At 37.6% G+C, this 13537-nt stretch overlaps 1 protein-coding gene across 9 annotated transcripts in view; it reads left to right on the top strand.

The window, feature by feature from the left end:
* The window catches only part of GSK3B (glycogen synthase kinase 3 beta), a 202189-nt gene that overhangs the window by 117825 nt on the left and 70827 nt on the right, over positions 1–13537 (top strand). For 8 of the 9 annotated variants that reach the window (XM_027105772.1, XM_027105768.1, XM_027105790.1 and 5 more), the window contains exons 4-6: positions 1225–1335; positions 3392–3522; positions 10782–10888. In XM_027105772.1, the coding sequence (XP_026961573.1) occupies positions 1225–1335; positions 3392–3522; positions 10782–10888 (349 nt within the window). The remainder of the gene's footprint in view (positions 1–1224; positions 1336–3391; positions 3523–10781; positions 10889–13537) is intronic. The other variant, XM_027105799.1, reaches the window with a different exon arrangement.

The raw sequence follows: 13537 nt of genomic DNA, 5'->3' as shown, positions 1-13537 counted from the left end.
GTAGTTGGGGCTCGTGGGCTCTAGAGCGCAGCCTCAGTAGTTGTGGTGCATGGGCTTAGTTGCTCTGCAGCATGTGGGATCTTCCTGGACCAGGGCTCGAACCCGTGTCCCCTGCATCGGCAGGCGGATTCTTAACCACTGCGCCATCAGGAAAGCCTGACCTCACATCTTGAATACAGTTTTCTCTCTGCCTGAAATGCCCCTGTCATACTCAATTTAGATGACATATCTTTTACCTGCATCCTTACTTCCTCTGCAATGACTACTGACATAGAAAATGCTCAATAAGTGCTGAAAATTGAAATTCTTCACTTTAGTTTGGCAGGTAAGATGATTTCAAACTGGGAAGATTGTGAAGTTTTGCCTGAAGATTTTCCTACTCAGTAGCCAGTTCTAGACTTGAACACAGTGATTCTCAACTTTGTGTTCTGCTTCAGTTTGCTTATCTGATATTATTCACATGAACAGGGTGAGGGTAGCACTCTCTTCTTCTTTCCTACTTGGTACTTAGTTGGAATTCCCTTCTTTCTTTCCACTGATCTGGGATTGGTGTCTTTATGCTGCTGTGAATGGATGTTTAAACATATGACCTGCAGTGAACTTGTGAGTATGGTAACTCGCTGCCTTATAAGTTATTCTTTTTTTTTTTTCAGTTAATTGTAGAAGACAAGTGGTTATTTTACTAATTATAGACTAATTAACTAATATAACTAATCAAATAACCATAGAATCTTTTTTAAGGAGACATTTTGAAGTCCAACTTTTCATGCTATAGTTGAAGAAATGGAAGCTTAGAGAGATTAAATGGCTTGCATACATCAGTTAGCAGAGCTAGGGCTAGAAATGCACATTTCTTCCATGACACCTTTCCTGATAGGATATAAGGGCAATGACTCTCAAACTAGAAAATATGAAATTTTGTGACAGGTAATATCCTCTAAAATCATATAACCAAAATAACAGTTTAAATATGACTAGGAATCTTAACAGTCTTGAAATGGCTGTGTTTTTGCCATGAAATTGTTAGTAAAAAAAATGTGGTAGACTTGTTTTTACTATTATGGTTATATTCTGAATTAATTTTGTATAATTAAAATTGAACACATGAATCTTTTCTTTAAAAATCTGAATAAGTGAATGTATAGAGAATTTACTCTAATTTGAATATTTAAAGACTAGTTCCTAATCTTGTTTTTTTGGTTTGTTTTTAATAAACTCTTTCAGAAAGATGAGGTCTATCTTAATCTGGTGCTGGACTATGTTCCGGAAACAGTATACAGAGTTGCCAGACACTATAGTCGAGCCAAACAGACGCTCCCTGTGATCTATGTTAAGGTATGTAAAAATGGAGCAATTTACCATTTTAGTTATTATGAACAAGGGAGAGTGCTGGGTGTATTTTAACTATATTATTACATCTCATTCTGAGGGGGGAAAGCTGCAAAGTAGGTATTGCTAGAGTTTCATTAAATTTTTGTACAGTTTTAAAGCGTGAAGTCTTCCCTTTTTAAGCTTTCATGACGCAGGTGTTAAAGATACTTGTCATCTTTCTGACAAATGAACTTTTTCACAGACAATTATGGGTTTTAATTTTGCTACCTATAGCACCTTTTAATTTAATTTCTTATAACCCTTATTGTGCCACAGGCTGAAATAGGAACAAGCATATCCTATAAAATTATAAAAATATGGTTATAAATATTACTGAATGCAATGTTTCATTGCCATTTATAGATACAGTGTGTCCGTAGCTGAAGTTTAAACTTTTCGTAATTTTAAATATGCACAGACTCTATTAAGGTGTTATTTAATTTTTGGTACCTGATGTCAATGTCATCTTTTTTATTTGATACAACTCATGTTAGAGTGGCTTGCAATTTATCCAACATAATTATGACTGAAGTTGTGGTGGATTATTAGAAACAGATTATTATTTGTTTAACTATGACATTGTGAAAATTAACTAGGAGTTAAGTTTAAAAGTTCAGCTTTCTAAGTATAATTTTTTGCATTTTACCTTTTATACAAATACTCTAGAAAATAAAATGGCATTGATTCTGAATGTTGTATCGAAGTTTTTACTTAATAGTTATAGTTTTAAGCTTTATAGTAATAAAATGGATTTTGCTGATGGGATTACTATAGTGGTGTTAATATGTTCCTCTGTCCTCAGTATTTCCTGTAAATTGGTGATTCAGTATATTTTTGTAGGAGTCAAGACCACTCCATATGTAGACGATACCTTATGTCAGTGCTTTATCTGACTTTTAACTCTCTTTTTGTTGTTTTTCACCAAGATACTGGTATCTTTGATTTGAATCATTTCAAAAGTTCTTTTCATGGTATATAACTTTGGGGTAGAGATCAGAAGGTGAGGAGTCAGAAAAATTTATAAGTGAACCAGAACACTGACCTTGGAACAAATAGAAGGTTTAAGATATACTCACTTTCGGGCTTCCCTGGTGGCGCAGTGGTTGAGAGTCCGCCTGCCGATGCAGGGGACACGGGTTCGTGCCGCGGTCTGGGAAGATCCCACATGCCGCGGAGCAGCTGGGCCCGTGAGCCATGGCTGCTGAGCCTGCGCGTCCGGAGCCTGTGCTCCGTAACGGGAAAGGCCACAACAGTGAGAGGCCCGCGTACCACAAAAAAAAAAAAAAAAAAAGAAAAAGATATACTCACTTTCTTCACAAAGACTGTCTCTTCACCAGTCAAGAGTCTAATTCTTTCTTCCACACAGACCCAGTTTCTCACTGTATGTTGTTTTGTAATAAAATTGAAATAAATATTCTTTTAAATTGATGTTAGTAGTCATCTAGGATCTGTTTTTAAATGACATTTTGAAGTCTACTTAATTCTGAAGGATATTAACAGGAAGAGTGGTGTTGCTATTAATAGATTTACTGATGTCTTGATAGATCGTTGATAACAGATTTTCTCAGTTCACGTGTGAGTTTTCCCAGACCTCTGTATCAATAACCTCTGGCCCTGACAAAGGATGATGAAGCCAAGAAGACTTGGCTTCTGGTCTAAACATTGTTACTTGTTACACATGATTTGGAATACCCCTCTGAGTTTTTAAATCTGTGTTTAGGGGAAGAAAACAGGTTTGTGGTGAGATGTTAGTAAAATAAAAATTATAAAAGCACATTGTAAATTTTCCTTTTTTAAGTTATTAAAAGATGGTACAAATATAACATTGGTTAACTAAACTATAATTAGCTAATGGATAGAGAAATGACATAAAACTTGTTTAAGAAAGACTGAGTGCAAACAATCCCCAGCTTTTCACTATTCTTTTCTGGAAATCTGTTACTTTGTTTCCTGTGTAAGGACTCTTGAATTGTTTGGGATAGAAAGTAAGTATTCAATGAATTTTTACTCTTTATTCCAGTTGTATATGTATCAGCTGTTCCGAAGTTTAGCGTATATCCATTCCTTTGGAATCTGCCATCGGGATATTAAACCACAGAACCTCTTGTTGGATCCTGATACAGCTGTCTTAAAACTCTGTGACTTTGGAAGGTAAGCTAGTTCTCTTTTCTTCTCCCTCCCTTCCCTTCTCTCCAACCCCACCCTCCCACCCTGTATACTCAGAATTTTAGTCTTTCATCCAGCAATTTAACTCCTAGGAACTGTTCCCTTACAGATACTCACACATTTACAAAATATTGTATATACCAGGATTTTTATCATAGAATTGTATATAAATGTCTGGCAGTAGGAAGATTACCAGATAAATTATGGTACATCATACATATAATGTAATACATGCAGCTGTTAAAAAAAGAAAGGGGAGAAAAAAAAAAAAAAGAAAGAAAGGGGAGGCTCTCTATGAATGGAAAATGACTTATCTCTAAGAAGTATTAAATTCAAAAAAACAAGGTCAAGAATCTACATAGTATGTTCCCTTTTGTATTCTAAAAACACAGAGAGTATAGGCATATGTACACAGATGCATAGCTTATTTTTGGAATGATATAAATTCATAATATCGATTGCTCCTAGGAGCAAGTCCCATTTGTTTATTTATGGTTTTATTTCCGTTACTCTAGGAGGTGGGTCAAAAAAGATCTTGCTGTGGTTTATGTGAAATGTGTTTTTCCTATGTTTTCCTCTAAGACTTGTATAGTGTCTGGTCTTACCTTTAGGTCTTTAATCCATTTTGAGTTTATTTTTGTTGTGGTGTTAGGGAGTGTTCTAATTTCATTCTTTTACACATAGCTGTCCAGTTTTCCCAGCACCACTTATTGAAGAGGCTGTCTTTTCTCCATTGTATGTTCTTGCCTTCTTTGTCATAAATTAGGTGCCCATATGTGTGTGGGTTTATCTCTGGGCATTCTGTCCTGTACCATTGATCTATATTTCTGTTTTTGTGCCAGTACTATACTGTCTTGATTACTGTAGCTTTGTGGTGTAGTTTGAAGTCGGGGAATCTGATTCCTTCAACTCCATTTCTCTTTGTCAAGATTGCCTTGGCTATTCGGGATCTTTTGAGTTTCCATATGAATTGTAAAATTTTTTCTTCTAATTCTGTGAAGAATGCCATTGGTAGTTTGATAGGGATTGCATTGAATCTATAGATTGCTTTGGGTAGTATAGTCATTTTCACAATATTGATTCTTCCAATCCAAGAGCATGGTATATTTCTCCATCTGTTTATGTCATCTTTGATTTCTTTCATCAGTGTTTTATAGTTTTCTGAGTACAAGTCTTTCGCCTCCTTAAGCAGGTTTATTCCTAGGTATTTTATTCTTTCCGTTGCAGTGGTAAATGGGAGTGTTTCCTTAATTTCTCTTTCTGATTTTTCATTGTTAGTGTATAGGAATGCCAGAGATTTCTGTGCATTAATTTTTTATCCTGCTACTTTACCAAATTCACTGGTTAGTTCTACTGGTTTTCTGGTGGCGTCTTTAGGATTTTCTATGTATAGTGTATGTCATCTGCAAACAGTGACAGTTTTACTTCTTCTTTTCCAATTTGTATTGCTTTTATTTCTTTTTCTTCTCTGATTGCTGTGGCTAGGACTTGCAAAACTATGTTGAATAAGAGTGGTGAGAGTGGGCATCCTTGTCTTGTTCCTGATCTTAGTGAAAATGCTTTCAGTTTTTCACCATTGAGTATGATGCTTGCTGTGGATTTGTCATATATAGCCTTTATTATGTTGAGGAAGTTTCCCTCTCTACCCATTTTCTGGAGAGCTTTTATCATAAATGTGTGTTGAATTTTGTCAGAAGCTTTTTCTGCATCTATTGAGATGATCATATGGTTTTTATTCCTTAATTTGTTAATGTGGTGCGTCACATTGATTGATTTGTGTATATTGAAGAATCATTGCATCCCTGGGATAAATCCCACTTGATCATGGTGTATGATCCTTTTAATGTGCTGTTGGATTCTGTATGCTAATATTTTGTTCAGGATTTTTGCATCTGTGTTCATCAGTGATATTGGTCTATAATTTTCTTTTTTTGTGATATCTTTTTCTGGTTGTGGTGACAGTGTGATGCTGGCTTCATAGAATGACTTTGGGAGTGTTTCTCCCTCTGCAATTTTTTGAAAGAGTTTGACAAGGATAGGTGTTAGTTCTTCTGTAAACGTTTGATAGAATTCGCCTGTGAAGCCATCTGGTCCTGAACTTTTGTTTGTTGGAAGATTTTTAATTACGGTTTCAGTTTCATTACTTGTGATAGGTCTGTTTATATTTTCTACTTCTTCCTGGTTAAGTCTTGGAAAATTGTACCTTTCCAAGAACTTGTCAGTTTCTTCCAGGTTGTCCATTTTATTGGCATATAGTTGTTTGTAGTAGTCTCTTATAATCCTTTGTATTTCTGCAGTGTCAGTTGTGATTTCTCCTTTTTCATTTCTAATTTTATTTATTTGCATCCTCTCCCATTTTTTCTTGCTGAGTCTGGCTAAGGGTTTATCAATTTTGTTTATCTTCTCGAAGAACCAGCTTTTAGTTTTATTGATCTTTGCTATAGATTTCTTCATTTCTATTTCATTTATTTCTGCTCTGATCTTTATGATTTCTTTCCTTCTACTGACTTTGGGTTTTCTTTGGTCTTCTTTCTCTAGTTGTTTTAAGTGTAGGGTTAGATTGTTTATTTGAGATTATTCTTGTTTCTTGAGGTGAGGTTGAATTGCTGTAAACTTCCCTCTTAGAACTGCTTTTGCTGTGTCCCATAGGTTTTGGGTCATCATGTTTTCATTGTCATTTGTTTCTATGTATTTTTTAATTTCTTCTTTGATTTCTTCAGTGATCTCTTGGTTATTTAGTAGCACACTGTTTAGCCTCCATGTATTTGTGCTTTTTACAGTTTTTTTCCTGTAATTGATTTCCAGTCTCATAGTGTTGTGGTCAGAAAAGATGCTTGATACTATTTCAATTTTCTTAAATCTTCCGAGGCTTGATTTGTGACCCAAGATTTGATCTATCCTGGAAAATGTTCCAGGTGCAGTTGAGAAGAAAGTGTATTCTGCCACTTCTGGGAGGAATGTTCTATAAATATCAGTTAGAGCTATCTGGTTTATTGTGTCATTTAAAGCTTGTTTTTCCTTATTTATTTTCTGTTTGGATGATCTGTCCATGGGTGTAAGTGGGGTGTTAAAGTCCCCTACTATGATTGTGTTACTGTCGATTTCTCCTTTCATGGTTGTTAGCATTTGCCTTATGTATTGAGGTGCTCCTATGTTGGGTGCATAAACATTTATAATTGTTATATCTTCTTCTTGGATTGATCCTTTGATCATTACGTAGTGTCCCTCCTTATCGCTTGTAACAGTCTTTATTTTAAAATCTATTTAATCTGATACGAGTATTGTTACTCCAGCTTTCTTTTGATTTCCATTTGCATGGAATATCTTTTTCCATCCCCTCACTTTCAGTCTGTATGTGTCCCTAGGTCTGAAGTGGGTCTCTTGTAGACAGCATATATATGGGTCTTGTTTTTGTATCCATTCAGCCAGTCTGTGTCTTTTGGTTGGGGCATTTAATCCATTTATAGTCAAAGTTATTATCGATATGTATGTTCCTATTACCATTTTCTTATTTTTATTTATTTATTTATTTTTTTGCGGTACGTGGGCCTCTCACTGTTGTGGCCCCTCCAGTTGCAGAGCACAGGCTCCGGACACGCAGGCTCAGCGGCCATGGCTCACGGGCCCAGCTGCTCCGCAGTATGTGGGATCTTCCCAGACCAGGGCACGAGCCCGTGTCCCCTGCATCGGCAGGCGGACTTTCAACCACTGCACCACCAGGGAAGCCCTTGGGTTTGTTTTTGTGGGTCTTTTTCTTCTCTTGTGTCTCCACTTAGAGAAGTTTCTTTAGCATTTGTTGTAAAGCTGGTTTGGTGGTGCTGAATTCTCTTAGCTTTTGCTTGTCTGAAAAGCTTTTGACTTTTCAATTGAATCCTGCCACTCCCTTCTGGCCTGCAGAGTTTCCGCTGAAAAATCAGCTGATAACATTATGGGGATTCCTTTGTATGTTATTTTTTGTTTTTCTCTTGCTGCTTTTAATATTTTTTTCTTTGAATTTAATTTTTGTTAGTTTGATTAATATGTGTCTTGGTGTGTTTTTCCTAGGGTTTATCCTGTATGGGACTCTCTGTACTTCCTGGACTTGGATGACTGTTTACTTTCCCATGTTAGGGAAGTTTTCAACTATAATCTATTCAAATATTTTCTCAGACCCTTTCTTTTTCTCTTCTTCTTCTGGGACCCCCATAATTCGAATGTTGGTGCATTTCGTGTTGTCCCAGAGGTCTTGAGATTGTCTTCAATCTTTTCATTCTTTTTTCTGCTCCTCAGCAATTATTTCCACCATTTTGTCTTCCAGCTCACTTATTCGTTTTTCTGCCTTAGTTATTCTGTTATTGATTCCTTCTAGTGTCTTTTTCATTTCAGTATTGTGTTGTTCATCTCTGTTTGTTTGTTCTTTAGTTCTTCTAGATCTTTGTTAACCATTTCTTGTATTTTCTCAGTCCATGCCTCCATTCTATTTCCAAGATTCTGGATCATCTTTACTACCATTACTCTGAATTCTTTTTCAGGTTGATTGCCTATTTCCTCTTCATTTATTTGGTCTTGTAGGTTTTTACCTTGCTCCTTCATTTGTGACATATTTTTTTGCCGTGTCTTTTTTTTTTTTTTTCCCTAATGAGTGGGATTGTATTTCTGACTTACTGGTTGTTTGACCTGAGACTTCCAACACTGGAGTTTGTAGGCTATTGGGTAGAGCTGGGTCTTGGTGCTGAGATGAGGAGCTCTGTGAGGTCTCACTCCAGTGAACCTTCCCTGAGGTCTGAGGTTCTCTCTTAGTCCAGTGGTTCAGACTCGGAACTCCCACCAAAGGAATTTTGGCCCAACCATGGGTTCGTGAACCAAGGTCCGGCAAGTTGCCTGGGGCAGCAAAAAAAAAACAATAACAAAGTAAAAAATAAACAGATATGTTAGGAAGAATATAAAAATAAAAGTATAGATGAATCAACAGCCAGAAGGCACATCAGTACCATAATAGTAAAAAAGAGGAGGAGAGAAAAGAAAAAAGAAGAGAAAAGGGGTGGGCGGGGGGGGGGGGAGGCCTGGGCTGTGGAGGGCGGGGCCTAAGCAAGGGTGAGGTTTGGGCGGTGGGCAGGGCTAATGCTCAGGACTGACAGGGCTGGAAAAGGCGCTGGGGGCTGTTGTAGGCTCAAGGAACAGAAGGGACCCAGATTTGCCCCCCAGCCCTGGTCTCAGAGGGCGGGGGACCTCACAGGGGAGCCCAGCAATCTTCCTGGGCTCTAGTGGGTGGGGCAGTTGCCCTCTGCTCCTCTCCCTCTCTTCCCGGAGGGCCCCTCCCGCCTGCCTCTCCTGTTCTCCCCTAGGCCTCCTTCCTATGCCCCCAAGGACCCACGAGACCTGGAGGGGCCTTTGGAGGGCAGGGGATCGGTCTGGGAACTCAGCAGGCTGCCCAGGGCCCCAGTGGGTGGGGCAATCGCCCTCTGCTTCTCTCCTGTGCCTCCTTGGATGGCTCCTCCCGCCTGCCACTCCTCATCTCCCCGGCCTCCCTCTTATGCCCCCAGGACCCACATGACCTGGATGGGGCTGTGGAGGTGGGGTACTGGCTTGAGAGCTCAGCAGGCTCCCCAGCCCAAGTGAGCCAGGCGATCACCCTCTGCTCCTCTCCTTCTCTTCCCAGAGAGTCCCTCCCTCGTGCCTCTCCTGATCTCCCTGACCTCAGGGGCACAGATCCTGTCTGACCTCCACTTCTCCTCCCCCCTCAGTCCCCCTACTTCCTACCGGTTTACTTTGGGGTTCCTACTATCTCCTTGGGCGTTAGTGTCCCCCACCAGCGGCCGGCAGGCACACTAGTTGTGGGGAGAAGCTAACTGTGTCTTCCCACACCACCATCTTGACTCTGCCTAGTTCACTTTTAATAACTCTGATAACGAAGCTGCCTTTTATGTTTTTAACGGCTAGTTTGAGCAAGTAGAGTTTGGGATACACTTTGAAGGTAGCTCTATCAAGTGGCATTTCTAATATTACCTTCTTTATCACTGAATTTTCTGAGTAAATAATTGGAATTGTCTTGTTAATTTAGAAAATTCTTTATAAGGTAGAAAGGTTTTATCAGTTGTGCTGAAAAAGTGTCTTAATTTTCATGCAGCCTAAAAACAGGGATTAGTGTTTATTAATTTATGAAATGGCTGCTGTATGTCAAACCTTGGTGAGAATGTTAAAAAATAAACTGCCTCCCACCTTCAAAACTTGTGATGAAGGAAGACCAGGTTATGGTCAGACTTATCATTGACCAGAAATAAATGGAAGAACAGAAAGCCCAAACTGAAACCTTTGTGACTACTTTCATCTATCTCTACTCTGATTTTCCCGTACCTTTACCTAAAAATTTTTTTTTACCTTTTCTGTGACTTACTTTTTTACTGTTTTGATTTTGTTGTTTGTATTTATTTCCTGTATTTATCTTTCCTATTATTGTATGTCAAAATGGTTAGCTTCTGTAGCAGTTTATTTATTTTAGTGTGTCTTCAAGTTATCTTGAGAGGTACTTCGAAAGAAACTAATTTTAATATTTAAAATACATGCCACAAAGTATTTGGGAAGGAAAGTTGGATTAAGAGAATGTGTGATTTAACTTACGACAGTGGAATTAGAATTCATGGACTGTGAATTATCTCTGCCCTACAGGAAAGGGCCTATCTTTTTTTATTGGATAACGAATGCTTAGGCAGTTAATAAATTGACCAAATGGTGGAAAAACATAAAGTAGATTGGATCTGCAAGCTTTGGGATACTTACTCTGAGTCAGAAGTCAAATTTTAAGAGAGTGGCCAATTTCTTACCTTTTTAAAAAACATATTGGGTAAGCAGTATTCATTCTTATATTATAATCTATTACTGTGCTTTTTGGTGAGGGGAAGTACCGCTCATTTTTCTGCCCTTTCTTCTTTGTATTTTAAAGGTGGAATTCAGGGAACAAGAGCAGAAGAAATTCAACATTTATCATTTTGTGATTTTTTTAAAAATCTTTTTCCTCAGGTGACAGTTAACAAATGCATTCTTTAAAAGTTACTGTTCTTTTTTCAGAGTGATATGTTAAAATTATAAGTTTGTTTTGTCAGACATAGTTATGGTTCATATTTTCTTTTTCTTACATATTGCATGATTGGAATTATGGGAATCTTAGATAAACATTGTGTTGCGAATGCGAATGATAGCAGTTTACGATAGCAATGATACAGTTTAGATTTCATTTAAAGAATTTCTGCTTTTGATTTTTTTATTAGTGCAAAGCAGCTGGTCCGAGGAGAACCCAATGTTTCGTATATCTGTTCTCGGTACTATAGGGCACCAGAGTTGATCTTTGGAGCCACTGATTATACCTCTAGTATAGGTAAGTAATGGACCCAAATATAATGGCTTGTAATTATTTATTGCATCTTGTTTTTAGTAATTTAGTATTACTAATCTGTTCTTAAATATAAATATGCCTTGAAATATATTTCTTCTTAAAGATTGATATGCAAAAATGTATAGAATTTAAGATATATTTATTATTCTACTTTTACGTTTCTTGTATTATAAGCTACTCCTTTGTGATTTCTTTAGGAGTACAGTTATTTTTAACTTAAAATTGTAAATAAATTCTAAGTATACCTTTTCTAACTTAAAAAAAAAATTCCCCTGAAATATTCCCTTCTGAGCTTGATCACCAGTTGGAGAATTTGCATCAATTAAGTTTATGATTAAAGTGGTAGGATGACCACTGTGCTGTCTCAGTTGGTTATTTAAGTCTGCTCAAAAGGAACAATCTGATTTTTTCATTAGTAGTTTGGACAAACCCACCAATTCTGTAGAATTTGTCACCAAAGATCTTTAATGATAGAAGGAATTGAATAGAGACAGTTTGCTTCATTCTTTATTGACCTCCTCTTCTACCTCATTTTAGCCCACTAGTAGTAGTGCACATACAGAGTATGATCAGTTGGACATGAATAGGAAGCTAAGAAAGGAGCAACCTTAGGGTGGCATGCAGGTGGAGGTCAACTTTATTTTATTGTTATATATTGCTTCTGAAGAGAATTCCTTGGTCCAAAAGCATACAAGTACAAAACAAACAAACAAAAAATAAATGCGGTTTGCCTCTTTTATTTATTTATTTTTTATTCATTTATTTTATTTTTGGCTGCATTGGGTCTTCATTGCTGCATGCGGGCTTTCTTTTTTTTTTTTTTTTTTTTTTTTTGCGGTACGCGGGCCTCTCACTGTTGTGGCCTCTCCCTTTGTGGAGCACAGGCTCCGGATGCGCAGGCTCAGTGGCCATGGCTCACGGGCCCAGCCGCTCCGCGGCATGTGGGATCTTCCCAAACCGGGGCACGAACCCGCATCCCCTGCATCGGCAGGCGGACTCTCAACCACTGCGCCACCAGGGAAGCCCACGGGCTTTCTTTAGTTGGAGCGAGTAGGGGCTACTCTTCGTTGCAGTGCATGTGCTTCTCATTGCGGTGGCTTCTCTTGTTGTGGAGCATGGACTTGGTGTGCGAGCTTCAGCAGTTGTGGCACGTGGGCTCAGTAGTTGTGGCTCGCGGGCTCTAGAGCGCAGTCTCAGTAGTTGTGGCACACGGGCTTAGTTGCTCTGTGGCATGTGGGATCTTCCTGGCCCAGGGTTCGAACCCATGTCCCCTGCATTGACAGGCAGTTTCTTAACCACTGCGCCTCCAGGGAAGTCCTGGTTTGCTTCTTTTAAAAAAGTCATGATCATATTATGTGACATATTAAGGCATGTTTAACATAAACCTTTAACCCTCTTAAGAGTATATTACTTCTGTAAATGTCCATGTGCCTAACAGTTCTTTGGGAATACTTCTCACAAAAAAGGCCAGTGTAATCTGTTTCCTCTACTAGGAATCAATTTTCTGGATATTATGAGTACCTGCTTTCCAGTAACCTCCTTTGCATGACTAAAACCAGATTCTGATGTCCTAGGCGTAGGACTCACCATAGGCCACTGATTCAGCCTGGGACCTTTTGAACCCTAACAAGCCTAGATTTGGCTTTCCCTTTTAGATTTATGATACTTGCTTCTTAAGACTCTGGAAGATTTATAAATAAACAAAAATAAATATATTTAAAAGTGTTCTAATACAAATATATTTTGGAAATATTTTTAACAATGGTATTAAAAGTGAAAGAGTAGCTGGACAAAATCAACTTGAATTTCTTAAATGAATTTTCTGTCATTATTTTTCCAAGCCAGTAAAATGTAGTCATTGGAGCAGGGATTTCCAATTCCTCTTTTTTTTTTAATTTAATTTTTATTTTATATTGGAATATAGTTGACTTACAATGTTGTGTTAGTTTCCAGTTCCTCTTGTTAGTGCATCTTACCACATCAGACTGATTAAATTATTTGTTGTCCCCATGCCATTCACCATTCTTCTCCTTCCCTACTGGTAGATGGAAAACCCAGCAATGATTTATGTTCATCTCCCTAAAACACTTGTTTGGTGGTTCATACAAAACCCAGGAATCCAGAAACTGAAAATTAGCTTTTTCTTGCAGGAAGTCTTAGGTAGTGGGCTCTAAATAGAGTGCCCATATAATTTATCTTCTCATTTGGTAATACTTTTAAGAGAGAAAGGGGATGCTCTTCATAATTATCCCAGGACAGTCATCTAGACCAGGACTATCGTGGGTAAGCCAGGATGTACGCTTTATTTTTTTATTTAGTAAATTTATTTATAAATTATTAAAATTTATTAATTAAATTATTTTTTTAAGTTTTCTCTCAAGATTGAGGTTTCTGTTTTGACTTAAAAGTGAATTATATTTTATAATTTGTAAAATAAAATGTATTCTTCTCTCTTTGCATTTTAAAATATTCATATATTTAAGCACATTTTTCCGTCAGTCATATTACAAGACAAAAGTTTAACCATTTAAAGTATTAAAATTTTTTTCTCAGAAATTTTCATTGGCTTACAACCCTGTATATAGGAGATTAAACCCTTGCTTTCTGCTACTCTGTATAAGTACCTGCCAA

Source organism: Aethalodelphis obliquidens, unplaced genomic scaffold (assembly GCF_003676395.1).
Source record: "Aethalodelphis obliquidens isolate GAN/ISIS:26980383/991018 unplaced genomic scaffold, ASM367639v1 scaffold1, whole genome shotgun sequence".
Classification (NCBI taxonomy): Eukaryota; Metazoa; Chordata; class Mammalia; order Artiodactyla; family Delphinidae; genus Aethalodelphis; species Aethalodelphis obliquidens.
This window is presented reverse-complemented; position numbering and strand designations above follow the sequence as displayed.